Source organism: Oncorhynchus mykiss, chromosome 21 (assembly GCF_013265735.2).
Source record: "Oncorhynchus mykiss isolate Arlee chromosome 21, USDA_OmykA_1.1, whole genome shotgun sequence".
Lineage (NCBI taxonomy): Eukaryota > Metazoa > Chordata > Actinopteri > Salmoniformes > Salmonidae > Oncorhynchus > Oncorhynchus mykiss.
This window is the reverse complement of record NC_048585.1, coordinates 30,309,752-30,333,280: the sequence shown is the minus strand read 5'-3', so window position 1 is coordinate 30,333,280 and position 23,529 is coordinate 30,309,752. Positions and strand designations below refer to the sequence as shown.

The 23,529-nt window shown below is 43.0% G+C and overlaps 1 protein-coding gene across 5 annotated transcripts in view; it reads right to left on the bottom strand.

Annotated features, from left to right (window-relative positions):
• The window catches only part of LOC110500216 (dedicator of cytokinesis protein 4), a 146,183-nt gene that overhangs the window by 77,001 nt on the left and 45,653 nt on the right, over positions 1-23,529 (bottom strand). For 3 of the 5 annotated variants that reach the window (XM_036957600.1, XM_036957603.1, XM_036957602.1), the window contains exons 3-12: positions 23,045-23,085; positions 22,689-22,744; positions 22,022-22,142; positions 21,319-21,467; positions 20,753-20,837; positions 10,153-10,304; positions 3,220-3,301; positions 3,012-3,072; positions 2,673-2,805; positions 2,036-2,124 (exon numbers count right to left, since the gene is read on the bottom strand). In XM_036957600.1, coding sequence (XP_036813495.1) covers positions 2,036-2,124; positions 2,673-2,805; positions 3,012-3,072; positions 3,220-3,301; positions 10,153-10,304; positions 20,753-20,837; positions 21,319-21,467; positions 22,022-22,142; positions 22,689-22,744; positions 23,045-23,085 — 969 coding nt within the window. The remainder of the gene's footprint in view (positions 1-2,035; positions 2,125-2,672; positions 2,806-3,011; positions 3,073-3,219; positions 3,302-10,152; positions 10,305-20,752; positions 20,838-21,318; positions 21,468-22,021; positions 22,143-22,688; positions 22,745-23,044; positions 23,086-23,529) is intronic. The other 2 variants (XM_036957601.1, XM_036957604.1) reach the window with 1 other exon arrangement.

Here is a 23,529-nt window from a genome sequence, read left to right as displayed (position 1 = left end):
TTTGCTATGCTGTAATAAAAGCTTTACACTTTTTTTCCGTTAGAACAGCCTCTCTGGTATTATTTATAATTTCTTTAGTGTTGTTTACACTGTTCCAAATTGTCCGAGAAATTATATTTCTAATGATAACAACCCTCCTTTTTCCCTTGTTCTCCTTCTTCTTGTTAATATTACTATTAACATCATCATTATAATAAGTAATGTCATTATCATTAGTAGGCTTACTATAGCAGCCTGGTATAACTTCCATTGAGCTGTAGGCCCTCATTCTGTTTAGTCTTAATACCATAACTTACTTAGGCCTGTATTTCAATACTTATATAGGCTACTGTATCAATCAATCCTTTACTCGTTCATGTTATCACACAGCATACCAGTCATTCGTGATTTGAAATTAAATCAAGCATTTTAGTTTAAAAAAAATATATAATAAAAAAGCATTTTATAAATATGACACTGTGGTTGGTTTAACAAGAAGTTAATATTTAAACCTATGTAAAATATGTTTTGTTTTCAGATTTTTTGTAATGAGCATTTCTGTATTTGAATATGGCGCTCTGCAATCTCACTGGATGTTGGCCAGATGTACCCTAGGGAGGTTAGATATTACTGCACGGTCGAAACTAGAAGCACAAGCATTTCGCTACACTCGCATTAACATCTGCTAACCATGTGTATGTGACCAATAAAATTTGATTCGATTTGATTTGCCATGTGTTACAGTGTTCAGAGTTTGTACTAACCAAGTTATTGATGTGATTATGATATGCTATAGGTCAGACCCTATTGGTCACGTGCATGCGATGCATACGTTTCACTAAAGAGATCAAGGGCTGAGGGAATCGGGAATGTTTTTTCGGTAAAACAATACTTTTCAGTCACAAATGGCTGTAATTATGTTGCCGATTCAGCAACACGGACAGCGCGATACACACTGTAGATGTTCTGTGGTGGTCGCTGCAGCAGGGAGGAGAGAGAGACAATGGGTGCGAGTCACACAGTCACTCGCAGTCAATTTTTTTTTTACCCCATGCAGCAAGTCTGAGCCAGGCACTGCACACTCAAATCAATTGCGGTCGGACTCCCTCTAGTCATTTGTGTGTCTTTAATTATTTAATCAAACAGTTCGCTTAAAGCATCAGACAAGCTCAATGCATATAGTTGATTTGATTAAAACACACAGGATGTGTCTATATATGGAAGAATACACGTTTAAAACATTTCAGAACAGACAACCATTATTATTCATTATTGTTATTAACTCTCCCTGTGAAAACGTCATGTAAATTCGCAGCGGATGTCAGTCATCGTAATTACTGTGTTGCTGCTGCTCCCTCCACTACCAGCTTATTAAAATCCCCGAGTTGTGACTGCACCTCATGCAATTACCGCTGGTCTTTTGAGGCGCTGAGGCTGAAATAGGAGCAGACTTGCAGATCTGTCTGTGAGATAGACTCTGTTGATGGAGATCCAAATCCTACAAACCTTCCCAGTGTTTTGTGGAGTGAATAGAGGCCAGTTAGCTACTAATCTTATTGTTGTAAACAAGCTATATAAGAATAAGGCGAGCTAGCTATTGAAATGAACCATTGACGACGCACACACGCACGTACGCATGCACGCACAGACAAGTATACACACACACAATATATCATTTAGGCCTATTTGAGAAGAGATTCATACATGTCTTCAACTGTCTTCCATCCACTTTCTTTCCATCCGATTTGCAATTTCCTCTCACTGCCTAAACCTAATGTTCTCCTCCTATCTATCAACCTGTTGCTAGGGAGAACGGCAGACAGTCAGTTTCATATGGAGGGGATTGCTATTTATATCAGTTCAATGCATATTGAGCTGTGCCGAGCAGCGTGGTACAAACCCAGCTACAGTGGAACTGTACAGCAGAGAGCTAATCGGCTTCCCATTAAACTCCCATCCATCGCATCTCGTGTATTTTCAGTTCGGCAGAATTTTCGAGGTATAATATTTCCGCTAGTTGTGAGGTGAGAAATACAAAAGGGAGGTTGTTCCTTACCCGTGTTGGAACCTGATAGGTTGTATCTGGAGTTGACCTTTCTGATGATGTTCTCGTGGATTTGATACCACTCGCTTTCCGTGGTACATCTGGAACACGAAGGCAAACCGCTGTGTGTCATGCATGATTTGGGTCAACGAGAAAACACTAGCCCAATAACATTACTCAACTTTATAATATAAATCCAATGAAACACAGAGGTAGAGAAGCGTCAAAACTCTGGGCTAAGTACTATAGGCCTATTGTCCACCCATTTCAGCCCCTATGTAGGTCAAACCATTACTGTGTCCATAACGGCTTTTTCAATCATCCCTTGGGTATGTATCTAGAGTGCTGTAATAGTACCCGTGTGTGTGTGTGTGTCTGTGTCTGTGTGTGTGTCTGTGTGTTTGTCTGTGTGTCTCTGTCTGTCTGTGTGTGTGTGTGTGTGTGTGTGTGTGTGTGTGTGTGTGTGTGTGTGTGTGTGTGTGTGTGTGTGTGAGCTGGTCAACACTGTTGCCCCACAATCCGTCCACTGTGAAAGCTGAACGATGTATCTGCTACATTATTTAATTGTCTGTGAGAGGGTACTGAAGTGTATTGTGAGTTGTGGCTTCTGTGTACAAATGCACTTTCGATATGATGGAAGGTGACTCACGCGTAAACCTTCAGTAGGTGGTCGTCTTTAGAGTCTGCCGTGAGAAGGTCTGCGATACTGACCACAGCACAGCCAAAGGGCCGTCTGTACTGGATACTACACAGGTTCTTCTTCTCCCCAGCGCCCATCCGCCCTGCAACCAACACAACGACAACACAGTCTGTACATCAGTGCTCTGTAGTTACTATATTAGAGAGTGTTACCACTTAACTATAATTACTGCAATACTATAATACTATGTTATTACTGTGTTAGAGCTGTGTTCATTTAAAAAAAAAAATGCAATATAAATGTAGTGTTTGACTAATTAAGGGGGGGGGGGGGACACTGGGAACTTACCAATTCTCATAATGTGAACAACAATGTAGACGTCTTTTCTGAGATCGCTGCTCCCCAAATCCTGAAGAGAGAAAAACACATACATTTTTAATCAAAGGGTGATGGTAGTATCCTCAATACAATAACAGACAAAGTGTCATGTGCAGAACGACTATGACTTCTATACCCCCCAGGGTGCATAGAAGACACAGTGGAGTTCAGTACTCACCACAAAGAGGGTGCACTGTCTCTCTGTCTTCTCCGGCGACTTGGGCACTCCGTTCTTATTCAGTCTGACAAAGAACCTCTCACTGGAAGAGCATAAAAGAGGAGAAAATAGGAAAGAAGAGGGGAAGAGAGGTTATTCATTGTCACGCCATAAATAAAATATATGTTGGTGATGACAGTAAATATGACAGAGGAGGGGAGTTGGCTAAACAACGAGCAAGCTACTAGATCAGGTCTCCCACACGAGAGTAGTGTACTACAGTACAAGCAGATGTAGTGTCCTAGTAGTGTACTACAGTACAAGCAGATGTAGTGTACTAGAGTACAAGCAGATGTAGTGTATTAGTCTACAAGAGTACAACAAGAGGTAACCCAGAGGTAAGCTCCTCCGTATTCACAGAGAGAGAGCCCTGTGGCAAATAACGCTAGAAGAAGAAGAATTAATGCCATAGCACCATGACGAGATTGTACGCAACATGTACGCAACATATCCGGCAACACAGGAATAGCCTTCATTTCTCAGAAGAAAAATAGACTGACGAGTTTCAGAAGAAAGTTATTTGTTTCTGGCCATTTTGAGCCTGTAATCGAACCCACAAATGCTGATGCTCCAGATACTCAACTAGTCTATAGAAGGACAGTTTTATTGCTAATTTAATCAGAAAAACAGTTTTCAGCTGTGCTAACGTAATTATATTAGGGTTTTCTAATGATCAATTAGCCTTTTAAAATGATAAACTTGGATTAGCTAACACAATGTGCCATTGGAACACAGGAGTGATGGTTGCTATTTTGGGCCTCTGTACGCCTATGTAGATATTCCATAAAAAATCTGCCGTTTCCAGCTACAATAGTCATTTACAACATTAATAATGTCTACACTGTATTTCTGATCAATGTGATGTTATTTTAAATGGACAAAAAAAAAGCTTTTCTTTCAAAAACAAGGACATTTTTAAGTGACCCCAAACTTTTGAACAGTAGTGTACATAGCATACTTACTATACATATTGTGTAAATACAAATTTCAAAAACATCTACAAAATGTGCATTTAACTAACTGCAGCATAACAGAACTGGCCTCAGATGCTCCCATGCTGAAAGGATAGGGAGGAGAGTGACTGTCAGACAGAGGACACACACACACACACACACCATCCCCTGCCATACTTGTCCCATCCCGCTGCCAACGGCCAGCTAATCCTGTTAGGTGACTTTCACAGCCCTCAGATAAGCAGAGAGAGAGCCTTGTAATGCTGGGACAGCAAGCCAACTCCAACCTCGCTGCTACAGCTATAGCCTTACACGGGCCGTTAGCTAGCTAGCCTGTTAATTCAGCAAGCCAACCAGGAGATTGACAGATTCCTATGCATTAAGCATGGGAGTCACACACGCACGCACTCACACCCACCCGCTCCAATCTCTAATTAACACTACATTTTTGAAACCTCATCCTCCAATTACCAGCCGCTCCAGTGCATACAGATCCCTGAGCCCCACGACACACACACAGCTGCAAGGCTGCTGATCAGGTTGCTTCAGGCCACTAGCAGGTCCCTAGTGGGACCATATCACTGCCTATCAGCAGATTCATTTAAATATAATGAATGGCTTCTCTCCCTCCCTCTCTCCCGCTCTCTCTCCCGCTCATCACATAGTCCCTCTGCAGTGCTCGGAGCATTTATTTGTTCCTCCCCTGGAATCGATGATTGCATTAGGAAAGAGATCCAGACATGAGTGTGGGCCAGAATGACCTGGCTGGTGTGTGTTGAAGGCTAGGTAAATGAACCATGCTATACAGAGTCTCCAGGGGAAGAGGAGACGGGATATCCCTCCACAATGGACTGTCTGAATCAGTTTGAGGGACTACCGGATAGCCACACAATATGGCCCACACACTCACACTCACAGAGTGAAGCACTGCGGGAGAGTGTCTCATAGAGGACCCAGACCAGAAGAGGATTTAGGTATAGGCGACATGGGCTGCCGTTCATGGCGGCATCTAGCCGGGGGCGGCACGGGTTGCCCGTGCAAATGATTTGGGAATGGTGACATTTGCGCGATCGGTTTTCTGTCGCTCATTTGCACGTCACGTAAATTATATCATGTCATCGTGTGGGACTGTGGGTCAACTAGCCTTGTCGGAGTGGGAGCCCTGATTCTAGTTTGTGAGCTAGGAAGGCTACTGCCTGGGAAGGTCTCCCACTCAGAAGTACGAGATGGAGAGGGGGGCGAGGTTGCCTTCAGGTCTCCCCACTGGAAGCCTGAGGTAGGGGGAGCGGGGGAATCTATCAAATAGCGCACCTCTAACTTTGTACAGTACTAATGCAATTAGCAAAATCAGTCACACTACGAAATGCTACCAAATAAACTCACAGTTTGTGCCAAATCATTAAGAACATACAACCAGTCTGCACACCACCAAGGTGAATTGGTTTAGTCTTGACTCTTGGTTGACAGTGTTGGGGGATGGGTAATGTATTATTGACTCTTGGTTGACAGTGTTGGGGGATGGGTAATGTAGTATTGACTCTTGGTTGACAGTGTTGGGGGATGGGTAATGTAGTATTGACTCTTGGTTGACAGTGTTGGGGGACGGGTAATGTAGTATTGACTCTTGGTTGACAGTGTTGGGGGACGGGTAATGTAGTATTGACTCTTGGTTGACAGTGTTGGGGGATGGGTAATGTAGTATTGACTCTTGGTTGACAGTGTTGGGGGACGGGTAATGTAGTATTGACTCTTGGTTGACAGTGTTGGGGGATGGGTAATGTATTATTGACTCTTGGTTGACAGTGTTGGGGACGGGTAATGTAGTATTGACTCTTGGTTGACAGTATTGGGGGATGGGTAATGTAGTATTGACTCTTGGTTGACAGTGTTGGGGGACGGGTAATGTAGTATTTACTCTTGGTTGACAGTGTTGGGGGATGGGTAATGTAGTCTTGACTCTTGGTTGACAGTGTTGGGGGATGGGTAATGTAGTATTGACTCTTGGTTGACAGTGTTGGGGGATGGGTAATGTATTATTGACTCTTGGTTGACAGTGTTGGGGGACGGGTAATGTAGTATTGACTCTTGGTTGACAGTGTTGGGGGATGGGTAATGTAGTCTTGACTCTTGGTTGACAGTGTTGGGGGACGGGTAATGTAGTATTGACTCTTGGTTGACAGTGTTGGGGGACGGGTAATGTAGTATTGACTCTTGGTTGACAGTGTTGGGGGACGGGTAATGTAGTATTGACTCTTGGTTGACAGTGTTGGGGGACGGGTAATGTAGTATTGACTCTTGGTTGACAGTGTTGGGGGATGGGTAATGTAGTATTGACTCTTGGTTGACAGTGTTGGGGGACGGGTAATGTAGTATTGACTCTTGGTTGACAGTGTTGGGGGACGGGTAATGTAGTATTGACTCTTGGTTGACAGTGTTGGGGGACGGGTAATGTAGTATTGACTCTTGGTTGACAGTGTTGGGGGACGGGTAATGTATTGATGTTCGAGTGCCAAATCAACACATATTTGTTTCTATTTGTCTTTGTTACTTCTTTTTGATATTTATGAGTCTTACTTTTGTATATATTTTTATATTTATATAGTTTTAAAGGTTAGTGTCACGCCCTGACGCCCTGGCTTTTTATGTCTCTATTTTGGTTTGGTCAGGGTATGATTTGGGTGGGCATTCTATGTTCCTTTTTCTATGTTTTTGTATTTCTTTGTTTTGGCCGGGTATGGTTCTCAATCAGGGACAGCTGTCTATCGTTGTCTCTGACTGGGAACCATACTTAGGTGGCTTTTTCCCACAGGGTTTTTGTGGGTAGTTATTTTCTGTTTAGTGTTTGCACCTTACAGGACTGTTTCGGTTTAATTTATTCTCTTGTTATTTTGTATTAGTGTTCAGTTCAATAAACAAACATGAACCCTTACCACGCTGCGCTTTGGTCCGACTACTCTTCCTCATCCGACGACGAAAACCGTTACAGTTAGGATTATTAATTTGTGTTGTTCCAATGTCGGAATAAGAATGACTGTTAGTGCAGAATGGTGCCTTTTTTGTGTTGGCGGGGGGGGGGTTCCCATGGAGCCATTCAATCTATAACTGCCACTGACCCAGACACATTGGAAAGAAATGTAACCAATCACAAGCATACCAATCAACATCCAAGCTATCAGTGAATGTGTCCCCACTACACCATCTGTGACAGTTCTCATTAGACTGCTGTTGTTTTACTGGCTGCTCTAACAATAGATGATTGTGTAGACAGCAGCTAGTGCCCTATTTCCACTCATCCATCCATCCCTAGTCTTGTTAAAACTGACCAGAGCGTGGAAGAGAAGAGGGAACCCATTCGTTTCTATGACAGCAGAGAGAGAGGGGCTTGAGTGAATGTTGACAGAACTGCTCAGTAGAGAGAGAGAAAGAGAGAGAGAGGTGTCTGGATGGCTTGTCAGTGTCATCCACTCTTCAGAGTGGTTGTGTGTGTGTGTGTGTGTGTGTGTGTGTGTGTGTGTGTGTGTGTGTGTGTGTGTGTGTGTGTGTGTGTGTGCGCGCCTGCATCCATGCTAGGGTTATTAGATATAACACAGATGCCATGTCTGACTCTGAATGAGGGCTTCTGCTGAGCTGGTGGTGCTGGCATGGTTTCTCCTCGAGAAAGAGCAGGTCGGACCCCCATCTGGCTCCAGTCAAACCCCGAACCAACACAACAACCATAAGGACTAATTAACTGGCTGTCAGCCAGGTAGAGGGGGAAAAAGCCTTGGAAACAGCCATAAAAAACAACAACAGCGCTCACGTCCCAAATGGCACCCTAATTCCCTTTATAGTGCACTACTTTTTGACCAGAGCCCTACGTCAAAAGTAGCAGGTGCCATTTGGGATGCGGCCAGATTCCCCTTCAAGACAACATAGGTGGCAGGAAGATGAACTCAGCGGGCACTCAGAGCTTCCAGACAATGGAGGAACAATGGAGGAAGACAGCTGAAGACAGCTGAACAGCCCCCCCCAGCCCACAGCCCCCAGCCAGAGAGAGAGAGAAAAAGAGAGAGGGGGAGAAAGTAATTAGTTAAGACGAGATAAGATAAAGTGCTGCTTGCATAGAGAGAAACAAATTCATATAACGTGACAGTCGGCTGGGATAAGTTGGATGCGTCGTGTTTCTCGTGTCTCTGGGCTAGAAGATGCACAATTCCATCAAGTCTATATCAAGGTAAGAATCACATAAATGATATAGTCTTTCAAACGATTCTGACTGTGTTTTGCGGGGGGTTACGTTTATATTTATCAAGCAACTGAGCGACAGCTATGGTATACGTAGTGGTAAGCACCCTTACTTCTTAATGCATTTCAAACGGCATGGCATTACAATTAAGGACCAATTACCGGGCACAGGTGCTTAGTGGCAAGCTTTTTAAAAGAAAGCGCGAGAGAGAGAGAGAGAGAGAGCGAGCAAGACAGCGAGAGAGAGCTGGTTTGGAGCGAAAATTAAGACAATACCGTCGAAGCTAATTATACACTCTGCGACAAAGTTGCTTGCTGGGAAAGTGAGAATTGCCTTCATTATCATGGACTTCAGAGCTGTGAGTTAGAGAGCCAAGAGAGCACACTTAAATAGGCCCCTTTTTAAAGTGAGTCCCACTGGCACTCTGTGCAGGTAGGTATTTTATTCAGAACCTGCTCTTATTCCCCTGTGCACACTCTCGACGTTCAGGCAGACAAAGCACGCCATCAACACAGCCTTGTGCAGAGAAGGTGAAAACGTGTGTTCTCTCATGTGATATTAGTCACAGCAACACTCACAAGGGGAAGAAGTGTCGCGACTAACTATAGGATGAAAAGCTCCCGGGAGGATGAGACAACAGTGCAACATCCATTGACAGTTATCTGGACAACAGACTCTACAATGAATTCTGGGACATCAGTCTATCGATGCCTAATAATAACTGTGTATGAATAATGGTTGACTAGATACACTTGGCTTCTCGTCTCTGTTGCACATGCCGAAACATTCATCCCATCACCATCAGCCTAGTTTCTATCATGTTAGCCACCAGGGTACAGACGTCAAACACTGTTGTACAGAAAGAGGACGCTTGAGCCTCTATTCTCACACTTCCTTTTCTTTTTCTGATGAATAGATTCATTTGCGAGTTGAAATGGAATTTCCTCCCTTTGACTCACGACACACTCAACTCTTCATAGGAAACAGTGACGGTAATTCACACAACATTCTCACCAACGGGCCACTATGAGCGTGTGTGTGTGTGTGTGTGTGTGTGTGGATCTATCCAAGTGCGTGTGTGTGGTGTTCCTTCACACGTAATCACCCGTGTGCCTCCCTCATAACTACTACCACCAGCAACGGCCAACCGCAAACAAACCCAGTGACGTGGCTTTGAGACAGACTTGTGTTTACAGTCAGATGAAAGGAACATGGTCTTACCCACTTCAACCATGCCACCAGCTCACTGTGACGCAGCATTACAGTCCGATAGGATTGGCTACAAGTGTGGTAGCCTCAACGGAGGTCAAGGGAAAAAACACAACCGATAGACTGGTTGCTAGACGTCAGAACTGGTTCAAAATGTATTTCCATTGTTAGTTGCAAAGACCCCCAACACAAGGTCAGAGGTCAGTCAATCCTGTTCCCTTCAAAACAACATCATGAGACCCTACTTACCCTACCCACTTAAATATATAATGCAATGCAATAAAACACAACACAAAATGTGTTCCACCCTTTGAATTTGATTTGGGGCAGCCGCCAGCAGATGCAAGGCACACATACTACAATTTACACGTTGAGCGCACACTTCAAAGTCAACAACATATCGATAGTAGGACATCACTGAGAACGCATGCCAATACAGTGTTTCATTCTAAGTTGTATACCCGTGTTAGTATCAGGACATGCAGTCACAGAGGTTGCACCGTTTACCTGAGTGGCCTGTTCTCCCTGCCGTCGTAGATGTGGAAGAACACCTCCAGCTCCTCTCCCAGGTTGGAGCTCATCAGGCTCTTCATGTGGACGAAGAGGTGGTGCGTGCTGGCCGGCACCGGAGTCTCCTTCTTACGGTGACGGTGCTCCATCTGTGGTGTGGGCAAACAGGGTCAGAGATCATCTGGACGGCGCAAAAACACCAGTCTAGTCTAGTGGCGCGTTATGGTCAAAGGGGTCGGAAATGTCATAACCCTGATGGTCATCAGCCGGCGGAAACACGGGTCTACTGGTTGTTTATTATCGGAACTAGGGATGTCAGGAAGACAGTGGGCTAGCGCTCTGCAATGTGTGCACACAGGATTAGACATGTCAAAACCCTGATGGTCATCAGCCAGTTCAAACACGGGTCTTTTATTATAGCATCTAGACACAGCCTTATCGTTGGTTCTGAGTGCAGAGATTATCCCGTGAACACAATTGAATCACTTTCCCTTTTTCAATGAACTGATTTATTCGGCGTTGACCTTCATAAAAAAAAATGTAATGATCTAATTTGACTTGAATTAAATACTTCAAAGGGGACCTACAGTAGCTCTGTGAAAATAAACGGCAGCATTGGCTTTTTAAGCTGTTCTTTCTACTCTGGCGTTTGCCTTTCATCTCAGTTGAGGAAAGCGCTTTATAACTGGTTGAGTAGAGCAGGTAAAGAGAACGAGGTAATTTCAGATTTATGCTGCATTTTCACCCTTTCGCTCCAAATCCCATTAAAGGGGCAATCAGCAGTTGAAACATCCATTGATTCCCATTGATTCTTGAAGAATATAACTTACAAATGCCTCAGGAGCTTAGTTTAACTGTGACAGCCCATCAGAACACTTATTTTACTCCAATGTTTGTAAACATCCATAGATCATTTCTCCCGACCCATCCATCAACTTTTTACCCAAACAGTGGCGGGGAAATGCTTTTTTATTGTTTCAACTGCTGAATGGCCCTTTAAGTCAAGCTGTGGAAAAGCTATGCATATTATTTTCCCAAAAACGTGTTACGTATTCCATTTAATTCCAGAGGCTGCACGTTCACAGCATGCTTCCTTAATAGTCGCCCAAATCTAATTTGTTTCAGTTAATATGCTGCCCTCTTTGTAGAAAAAAAACACACACACAACACATGAGGAAATACATACACACACACACACACACACACACACACACACACACACACACGCGCGCCATTTACACCTTCATAGGAAGGGTGTCACAACGCAGAGTGCTTCAAAGGAATTATATTTATTTCATTTGCGCACACACACACACACACAAACACACACACACACACACACACACACACACACACGATCAGCCATGTCAAACTGGGATAGAAGGAACAGTAGCACAATGTACCCACAGCATCAAGCCTTATGCGCTCTTAAGCACTGGATAATAATGTATTAAATCAACCAGATCTACAGTGTATCTCTACATTATTATCTGACACAGCAGTGTAGTACTGTGAAGGCGTCCGCATGCTTCCCAGCCGAAACAGTTTGGAAGAGTTTGTGCATAGATTATCACGACATTTTGTGACGTTTTGGTTTGTTTTGGACTTTGGTATGTATTTTTTCGGTTCGGGTACACAAAATGTTTTCTTGAGGCAAGCTGAAGTCGGTTGCCAAAGTCTACGCCCCTTCGTCGGTGATTGGTCAACAGTAGGCATTCTTCAGTAAATTTTTGATGTCATTCAACGAGAGTCGACTAGCTTTCATTAACATTTTCTTATTTAGAAATACTGCACCAAACATCTTAGTTAGATGTAAAATTGCTCGACTAAGATCTCAGCAAAAACGTAAAATTACTGACAGATTTCTTGAGTTGCCTTCGGACTATTTTGAGGAAGTGTATACCATCTACGGTATCTCAAAATGGACAAAGAGTACTCTTCACGCTCTTTTCTTGTTTTTCAAGCGAATGTCTGTTAAGGGAGTATGCCAGCACACTCGTTCGGTTCGCCTAGCCGACTTCGGCTACCTGCCAGCCAAACTGAAGCATGCTGACGCCTTAATACAGATTCTTCACAGTTCGCTGCACAAGTTTGCATAAACTGAAGACAGAAAAACTCTCATCTTCCTTAGTCATTGTCTCTGTCTTGGTGCCCAGTACAAGGACAAAAGAAGGACTGGTGGCAAACAACTAAACATCGAGCTAGGACCCAGTCCAAGTCTTCCTTGAACTCTTGCATGCACCCATTAATCACCCACCCACCCACCCACCCACTCACTCACTCACTCACCCACTCACTCCACCAGATGGTTGCTATTGTCCCTGCCGAAGCCTGCCCTGCATTCATCTTCACTTTTCTTTCAGCGATAAGGACTAAGAGGTGGAGGAGAGGAAGATGCTGGGATGGAGGAGGAGGAGAAGAGAGGCGAGGAGAGGGGGCACCAGCAGGCATCGAGACGTTATGTTTTCTGCGGCTCACGTAACAGGGTTAATGTCCCAGTTCGGTTTCATCTGGAATGAATAGGCTTGTGTGACAACTGATAGAGTTTCATCAGCAGCTTTCTTCTCTGTCTCAACTATACAGTACGTTAAGCAACCCGGGGAAGGCAATGTCTTGCGTGACTGTTTCTGCCTCACTTAATACGGGAGGGGAACTGGTGTGGTGTAGTATTGTAACTCGACCGTTCAAACCGTTCAAATATTGTTCATAATATACATAACAATCAAACCATTGAGCAGATGCTTTTATCCAAAGTGACCTACAGTCATGCACACAGTTTTTACATGTGGGTGGTTTTTGGTAATCGAACTCACGATCCAGCTGCTACAGAGGACCAGGTTCACCATGTAATATTTTCTAGCAAGTAGCGTGAAACAGAAACAAGTATTGTAACAGTCTAAATGTCCCTGGGCTTTAGAGAGAGAGTTAAATACAGCCTACTGAGATTCTTAAGAGATCACATAATAATCAAGGCTACAGTACATAAGGATCCTTCCATTATGCCTTTATCACATGAAACGTGCGGCAAAGGACAATCTGAAAATAAAGTATCCTGGACCAGTACGGTTCGGGTCGGCACAATAGTGTGACACTGGTTACTCTCTCCATGTATGCTAGTGCTAATTGGAGACGGTGTGTTGACCTAGGTAAACCTGAACTATCCATCGCCACTGTTCAGTATGACAGTGTAGTGAGCCCTACTGTCCCTGCTCTGCTCTGGGCTCTCTGACCTACAAGCTCAGTGGTCCTAAACACACATCTGAATTACCGGTAGCGAGGTTGGCACAATATAGTGGAATGAATGGTGCTTTTAATCACCAAGATCGGGTCACAATAAAGTCATAATATATATGAATGTACCGTTTAGCAGACGCTTTTATCCAAAGTGTCTTACAGTCATGCGGGCATACATTTTACGTACGGGTGGTCCTTGGGAATCGAACCAAGCGCCATGCTCCACCAAGTATTCTTGAAGAAATCATCGAACCGAACACTCACGCTCTGATGCAAATCATTTGTGTTTTGTTGGACAAGTGCACCTTAGTTTCTTTCTCTAATACTCACTGTAAAAAGAGGAACGGCACTGTTGTTCATCTGAAGTGCCTTTTTCTGAGTGGTATGATCCAAAATTAAGCTTTGGTTCGTTCACCGTATTCTATTACGTTTGTGTCTGAAATTAAATTAATAATTGGACAGATCAATATCAGTTTTTGAGTTGGATGAAAGCTTCTAAATTGCTTTCAACACCTCAAGCGCTTTGCTTAGCGGTGGGAGAAATGTAGCAGCAGCAGCCTATCAGAAGAGCTGGAGGTGTGGCCTATTGGGGGGGGGGTGATTTGTTTGTTATTTTGGCCACCCGTGAGCGTGAATGTCATTCCAGGTAATATGTTCTTCTTTAATGATTATATGTTCACTGCCAGCACTGAATCATAAAGAAATTGGAGGATATTTGAAGGAAATCTGATCAAAGTATGAAAAATGACTGTTGCTTCTACATTGATAAAATGTGATCATAAAGTTACTGGCCCCTCCTGTTGATTCATTATTAAGGGGACAAGGTGAGCTTTTTTTAATTTAACCTTTATTTAACTAGGCAAGTCAGTTAAGAACAAAATCTTATTTATAATAGGCCAATTGTGAACTGCCCTATGGGACTCCCAATCACAGCCAGATGTGATGCAGCCTGGATTTGAACCAGGTACTGCCTCTTACACTGAGATGCAGTGTCTTATACCACTGCACCACTTGGGAGCCCATTTTAATTCTCCACTGGTAACATGATATATTCTCTTACCTAAGGCGTGTTTGCAGATGGGCATGGTTTATATAGATAGATAGCTACTCTACTGGTGCCAAATGTTTACTGTAGGGTGTTAGCAAATATAATGAAAAGTTTACCCTATTTACCTATGGCAAATATACTTATATGTTTCCCATTTTATCTGTGTCTGGTGTTAGCTAGATACTGGCTAGCTAGGTCTTCAGTCAGCATGGAACAAAAGGTGGGGGGAAGGGTCGTTCAAAACTCTGACAGTTGTCAAGTCAACACATCCGTCAGTGCTGCTGAGAAACGCAGCACAAAGGACATGCCAAATGGGAGAGGTAAATATATATATATATATATATATATATATATATATATATCTTTGATGCAATTTCAATGTCGCTTGAGTTGTTTTGTGCATCACCAATTTAGCTTGAGGGGATTTTTACTGCAACACTGCATCCCAGTTGCTTGGCATAGGCATTTCAAAGAGCTGTCACTCAAGGTGAGCTCATGAATATAAGCTCCTCCTGGTAGTTAGCCATGAGAGGAAAAAGTACTTTTCAGAATGACTGCACAGGATTTTGAAATAATGTGATATTAAAGAGCTGGTCGCCATCTGGTTACAATATTGTAACCAGTTAATGTGAAAGTCTTAGGTAAAGAAAGGGTTTGCAGTCTTTATTTCATGTTATGCAAACAACTTAATATGTTGAAATGTACAGGAAATGTATTTAATTCCTTGTAACCTAATTGAAGAAATGTGGATAGGTAAAAATAAAAAATGGACTTGGTACAAAATGGGTTTTATATATATATATATATATATATATATATATATATGTATATATATATATTTATATATATATATTTATATTTATATATATATATACACACACATACATACATACATACATACATACTGTACATACACACAAACTACCATTCAAAAGTTTGGGGTCAGTTAGAAATGTCCTTGTTTTTGAAAGAAAAGCAAGTTTTTTGTCCATTAAAGTAACATCACATTGATCAGAAATACAGTGTCGACATTGTTAATGTTGTAAATTACTATTGTAGCTGGAAACTGATACGTTTTTGTGGAACATCTACATAGGCGTACAGAGGCCCATTATCAGAAATCATAACTCCTATGTTCCAATGATACGTTGTGTTAGCTAATCCAAGTTTATCATTAGAAAACCCTTTTGCAATGATGTTAGCACTGATTAAAACTGTTATTCTGATTAAAGAAACAATAAAACTGGCCTTCTTTAGACCAGTTGAGTATCTGGAGCATCAGAATTTGTGGGTTCAATTACAGGCTCAAAATGGCTAGAAACAGAACTTTCTTCTGAAACTCGTCAGTCTATTCTTGTTCTGAGAAATTCCATGCGAGAAATTGCCAAGAAACTGAAGATCTCGTACAACGCTGTGTACTACTCCCTTCACAGAACAGCGCAAACTGTCTCTAACAGAATAGAAAGAGGATTGGGAGGCCCCGGTGAACAACTGAGCAAGAGGATAAGTAAATTGGAGTCCTCAACTGGCAGCTTCACTAACTGGTACCCACAAAACACCAGTCTCAACATCAAGAGTGAAGAGGCGACTTATAGTTATTTATTAGGTTTAACAAAAGGATAAAAGTAAGTTGAATGTTGAAAGAAATCGGTTTCAACTTTACTTATAGGTTTGTTAATAATAAAATATAACAGTTTACACTGAACCATATATTTGTCTTGTCACCTAAAACCCTCACAAACTTTTACAGATGCAAAATTGAGAGCATCCTGTTGGGCTGTATCACCGCATGGTACAGCAACTACACCGCCCACAACCGCAGTGCTCTCCAGACGGTGGTCTGCACAACGCATCACCGGGGGCAAACTATCTGCCATCCAGGACACCTACAGCAACCAATGTCACAGGAATGCCAAAAAGGACAACAAATCCCCGAGCCACTGCCTTTTCACCCCGCTATCATCCAGAAGGCGAGGTTAGTATAGGTGCATCAAAGCAGAGGCCCGAGAGACTGAAAAACAGCTTCTATTTCTAGGCCATCAGACTGTTGAATAGCCATCACTAGCAGAGAGAGGCTGCTGCCTACATACAGACTTGAAATCATTGGCCACTTTAATAAATGGAACACTAATCACTTTAACAATGACACTTTAATAATGTTTACATATCTTGCATTACTCATCTCACATGTATATACTGTATTCTATACCATCTATTGTATCTTAGTCTATGCCACTCTGACATTGCTCATCCATATATTTATATATTCTTAATTCCATTCCTTTGCTTAGATTTGTGTCTATTAGGCATTTGTTGTGAAATTGCTATATATTACTTGTTAGCTATTGCTGCACTGTTGGAACTAGAAGCACAAGCATTCTGCTACACCCGCAATAACATCTGCTAAACATGTGCAGGCGACAAATATAATTTGATTTGATTTGAACAAATCATGTTTGCTTGTGGCGGTCATGTAATTTTGTCTGCCGGTTATTGTCACGCAAAACACTGCCGTTCTCACGGTAATTGGCCGTTAATTAACATAAACACGATTAGCATCTCCAGGCATCCACACACACACACACACACACAAGCTGCTGACGCGAGTGCCTTTGGAACATCTACAGTAAAAACATATATAATACATCAATTGAATATACACCATCACAATACATCCATTATTTATTTTAGGCGGGTCTAGAGAAACATTATGATATGAAGAAAATGAATTCAGAAGAATAGAATATGTTGGCCTGACTGTTATGTTATCTGACTATGCTTCGTGCCATAGGCTGTAGACTTGTTCATTTAGCTGACAAGACAAGCGTATAAGTCCCATGCCATTATGTTATATTATATGATTTTATAGTAAGAAGATTATAATTGAACTTAGCTGAGTAACATAGAAATTATATTTTTCCCATTCCGGAGTTAGAGTGCACATACGAAGTAGCTATGTTGAGTGTAAAGGTGAATTTGAAACAGGTCCTATATGCTAGATTTAGAGGTACTTGACAACTTTAATGGTGAATGATACCAACCTTAGAGTTCCTTAGAAATCAAAAGATATATGGGCTGCATGATACGACTATAGACTGTTGACGATTTGAGAAAGTCACAAAAAAATCTTGCACTCTGTTCCTTACTTTAGACCGCACATTGTTCTCTCCAGCTCTCATCAATAGATCCTTATTTCACCCATCAGACTATTCTCAATTTAATATTGTCTTTACTAATATGTCAAATTTGTTTAGATTTAGAAATGGCCCGTTATCATATGGGCAGGAAAAGAGGGAAAAAACCATATGCACTCGAATAGCGAATGGAGGCCACTTTCCCGCTAGTTCGTCCCATGTTGGGTAGGCTACTGTGGTTATATCATTGCACAACAGGTGATATTCCGTCCAAACTCTGTATGCCATGGCCTCTCCAACCCTGTTCCTGCAGCTACCCAGTGCTTAATTTGGGAAATCAAGTGAAATCTGTTCAGGAACATCGATACTCAAATGTTTTCCCAAGGAAACATACAAAACGTGAACAAAAGTATGTGGATACCTGCTCATCATTCCATTCAGCATTAGGGAGGTTGGGCAGTGATGTTGGGCGATTAGGCCTGTCTTGCAGTCGGCGTTCAAATTCATCCCAAAGGTGTTCCCAACTAAACAGGTCAGGGTTGAGGTCAGGGATCTATGCAGGCCAGTTAAGTTTTTACACACCAAGCTCATTTCTGTATGGACTTTGCTTTGTGCACGGGGGCTTTGTCATGCTGAAACAGGAAAGGGCCTTCCCCAAACTGTTGCCACAAAGTTGGAAGTACAGAATCATCTAGAATGTCATTGTCGGCGTTAAGATTTCCCTTCCCTGGAACTAAGGAGCTTAAACCATGAAAAAGGGCCCCAGACCATAATTCCTCCTCCACCAAACTTTACATTTGGCAGGTAGCATTCTGCTGGCATCTGCCAAAACCAGATTAGTCCATCGGACTGCCAGAGAACGTGTTTCCACTGCTCCAGAGTCCAAGCTTTACACCACTCTAGCGTCGGCTTGGCATTGCGCATGGTGATCTAAAGCAGCTGCTCGGCCATGGTTCTTGTGCTGACGTTGTTTCCAGAGGCAGGTTGGAACTCGGTAGTGAGTGTTGCAACCGAGGCCACACAATTTTTATGCGCTACTTGCTTCAGCACTCGGCTGTACCGTTCTGTGAGCTTGTGTGGCCTACCAAATTGTGGCTAAGCCGTTGTTGCTCCTAGATGTTTCAACTTCACAATAACAGCACTTACAGTTGACCAAGCAGCTCTAGCAGGTCAGAAATGTTACGAACTTACTTATTGGAAAGGTGGCATCCTATGACGGTGCAATGTTGAACGTCACTGAGCTCTACAGTAATATTTGTCTATGGAGATTGCATGGCTGTGTGCTCGATTCAGCAACGGGTGTGGCTGAAATAGCCAAATCCACTCATTTGAATGGGTGTCCACATACTTTTGTATTTCATTAAACTGTTGACAGCTCCTCTCTCTGGGCGCTGAAGAAAGGAGAGAGGGGAGGAGATGGAAACTTGGTGGTGAGATATTCTGTAGCTCAAGGTAATGCATTAGCCTATTCATTATGAAAATATAAAAAGCGCCCTATTACTAGTCTATTCAAACTCAAATACAAATTCAATATAATGTAGGGTAACTCTGAAATGATGTACCAAATATATCTTAAATCTGTTTTTTTTGGGGGTGGACTCATATATAGGCCTTACGCATAAGCTCTAATCCGCATATGGATGTTTTGAATTAATCATCACCATAGAAAGCACTTTCCATTTCGTTGTGCTAGGCTTTGAAACAACATCCACAATGACCATATTTTACACTCAGTTTCAACCTGCTGTTGAACATCTTTCTTCAAATTGATCATCACAGTGAGGTGAGTTGTAAAAGCACGATACTGTTTTCATGTATTTTGATGTGATTTTCAAATCCATTTGCATTGATGTCAGAGTGGTTAGAGGGACAATAGAGTCCTGAGTACCCGGCCATTAGCGACCTGATGATCATGATAGAGTTGGGTGCTACTAACACATGTCCAGAGTGCATAAGGGGTGATTACCGTGACACGACGGCCACATAGAATTTGACTGCAGTCCTGACTCATGACTGCCGGTGTCGCGGTAATGCAGTCACCGCAACAGCCCTATCTGCAACTTAATAAAGCCACACAATGCGGAGGGACACAAATAACGATCTGCCTTTGTCACCAAACAAATGAAACGGGTTCTCTGCTGCTGTTGTGATGATGATGGTGATGTTATTATTGTTTTGCGTCCATGACGACAACAGTAATTGTTTAGTTCTTCCCCCTTTGTATCTTCCGTCTCAGTTACTAAGGAATTACTGTAATGTTCCACATCCTACACGCTGTAATGGAGATGCATTAGGCTTTTATTTCTCTCATCCCTCGCTCCCCACTTTCTCATCCCCATGTACCTTCTTTGTTTATCCAAAAAGGATTAAGTGCCTCAATTACATTGTGTGGGAAAAGAAAAGCCATCTCACATCAGGAGAGGAGCATCAGGCAGGGGGGTGTGGTTGCTGTGGTTACGGGGTGGGAGACAGAAATGGGGTGGGGCTGTGGAGGAAAGCGCCGCCTGGGGAGGAGAGTGGGGAAGGGAAAGGCGAAGGGAGACTCCTGTGCCTTTATTCAGCCTTAAAGAGTAAAATGCACACCTGAATTACAGAAAAGAATACTGCCACGCACTCAGCAGTCACAAGGGCTACGTGGCTAATGCTAGAGGAAGGTATAGTAGGACAGTGGATTGGTGAGGATAGTGATGGGTTCTGACTTCTAAACTTGAAAATATGAAGTATCCTCATTCATGTCACTGAGGGAGGGGAATGTATAACGTTTACATTCTGTCAGAATATGTTATTGTTAGACATCAGGGATCCTATGGGAAGGAGAATGGCCGCAGTCAGGTACAAGTCAACATGACAGCCGTGAGAAGTGAGGAATTTGGGCAGAGGTCAGGTCAGACGAAGTGAGGAAAAACAGATATCACTGAAGTTTTGTCGAGCAACAGAGGTGTATTGGATGTTTAGATGTGTAAGGAGACTCGGCAGAGGAGGAAAGGTTAAATACTTGTGCTGGTGGAAACATGTCTGTCAGTTCAGCTGTCTGGGCCTTTGGGTGAATAAACTTGGTTTGAGCTTTACTAATCGTCCGTGAGTTTTTACTCGGTTCATTTAGAACCTAACAATGGGAAATACAGAGTAACAAGATAACAATGTTCAGACAATTGTTCCAGGTTTTGGGCATATAACTCACCAGTTTGAAGAGTTCTGTGACGCTGATCTCATCTGGGTCCACCATGCTGAACTCCCTGCGGGGTACCAGGTCCAAACTCAGTTGTCTGGAACACACACACACACCACAGGACAGTGCATCAAACCATTCAGAAAGGACACACTTGACAGAACTGCAAGTCTGCTATGTCTCACAAGGACATAGAAGCGTAGATGGGTACCCACACACACGCTCTCCAATCTCCCAGGGATAGATTAGATAAGTCTTTCAAAGCATGAGATGGTATAAGACAAGGAGAGGCAGGAGGAGCCATCTGTCGTCTGTCCACACCAAACAGCAAGGGACTGACGGGTGTCGTTTTATCCCTTATGCCCGGGAGATAGAGGCACGGTGGGAAGTGTTTGTGTGTGTCTGTTTGACACAAAATGAAAAGTGTGTGTGTCTGTTTGAACGTGTGGTGTGTCTGTTTGAAGGGGAACGGAAACCGATTGAGCACAGCATGTGCCTGGGGAGGGAGTGTGACATTCAAAGACAGAGAGACAGAGGGACTGGGGAGGCAGGAATGTTTCTCTCTCTCCACTACTCACTCGTTTCCCCAGTCCAACCTGGCAGTGATGTGCTGTTTGACGTCTTTCATGCGGTCGTTGGTGAGGTGACCAACCAGAACCTGTCTCCTCAGGTCTAGGATCTCATTCATCACGTGCCACAACCGATGGAACAGATCCCCCTCATTCTTCTACAGAGGGAGAGAGAGAGAGAGAGAGAGAGAGAGAGAGAGAGAGAGAGAGAGAGAGAGAGAGAGAGAGAGAGAGAGAGAGAGAGAGAGAGAGAGAGAGAGAGAGAGAGAGAGAGAGAGAGAGAGAGAGAGAGAGAGAGAGAGAGAGAGAGAGAGAGAGAGAGAGAGAGAGAGAGAGAGAGAGAGAGAGAGAGAGAGAGAGAGAGAGAGAGAGAGAGAGGCATTTCAGAGTAAAAAAAATGGGTCCAGAAAGTCAGCCTGCCATAAAAAAAAATCACAAATAAATGCTTTCTGTCTAACAAGCACATATAGTTATTAGGGACACAAACACAAGCAAGATTAGTAATTAATAAGCAGAAAAAAAAGCTTCCACTGTTTGCTGCAGGGGAAACACATTGCCCAGTAGTTGAAAGGTATTCCCAGGTCTATTCTCCTCTCTGCAGGTGTGTGGTACACACAGGGACATGCACATACATGCGTGTGTGCGTGTTTGCATGCATGTGTTTATGTGTAAATTCATGCAAGTCTGTGCGAATTCCTGCATGCATTCCTACATGTGTGTGTTGAACACTCTTTACCACGTAGAGCCGTTTCCACATGGCCCCCCAGTCTCTCAGGGTGGATGTCATCTCAGTGATAACAGAGTCCTCTGTCGGGATGACTGTCTCAAACTGCCTGTGGGTCAGAGAGAGAGAAAGAGAAAGGGACATCAAATTACAACAGTATACCCCCCCCCACACACACACACAGAGATAATAATGCAGTGTCATTATGAGAGGCACTCAACCTCTGTTCTGTTAATATGGCGTTAATCTAATGTTTATCTAAACTTTCCACAGAAATGACACAAACTTCCCTCATTTTTATTTTACCTTTATTTAACTAGGCAAGTCAGTTAAGAACAAATTCTTATTCTCAATGACAGCCTAGGAACAGGGATTTGTACCTTGTCAGAACGACAGATTTGTACCTTGTCAGCTCGGGGGTTGAACTTGCAACCTTCCGGTTACTAGTCCAACGCTCTTAACCACTAGGCTACCCTGCCGCCCAAGACTGGCTGATCTAATAAGGCTGTTTGCCTTCTCAGAGACAGACACACACACACACATACACACACACACACACACACACACACACACACTGAAACAGCCACACACTGAAACAGACACACACACATGCACACACACGGAAACAGACACACACAATGCACTCATTACTTACCCTTTGTTCTTGATATGGGCGTTCTTCAAGTGAATGTAAGTGCATGGGAAAATACCCTGGGGGGAGAGAATAAACAAGCTAATGAATGGTGAATGTCATTCTAACTGTATCATTAAACGGCACTACCATTAACACATTCTGTTAGTGAGTGTAAATGATGCATATAATCAATACAAATTAAATGTGTGTATGTGTGTGTGTGCATGTGTCAACATGACATTATTAAACTATGAGCCTCTCCATATTGACCTGCTTGCTGCACAGCCCTCAGATCCAAGCAGAGAGCTGATATTTCTGAATCTGAAAAGAGCAGCTGCACTGACAGCCTCAATAACACACAAAAGAGTCTCACCCACCTTGGCATTTGGATTCTTATGGACGAACCCTCTGTACCAGCCTGAGGAGACAACAACAAAAAAAATCACATTTTCATCGTGGCACCGTGACTTTCAGATCCGCTATCTTTCCTTCTATCAAATTGTGTGCGTGTGTCCACTGAACTAATAGATAGCAGCCCTATTATGATTCTGTAGATTGGCTCTTCTGCGCTCTCAGTTAAAATGTCAACCACCAAATAATCAATTTCATTCCATCTCTACAGCATCTGATATGGGGGTGGAGAGTAGGAGAGAAAAAGCTGTCTGGTTAAGTAATGTCTGCCTATCACTGCCAAACAAATTACTGGGGTTGTGTCTCAAATGGCACCCTGGTCCCTATAGTGCACTACTTTAGACCTATGGGCTATAGGTTGCCATTTGGGACAGAGGCCCCGGGTTACTGAAGCATCGCCACTTCAGCTCCGACCACACCAGTCGTAGAGCTGCCGAGCTGTAAAACAAAA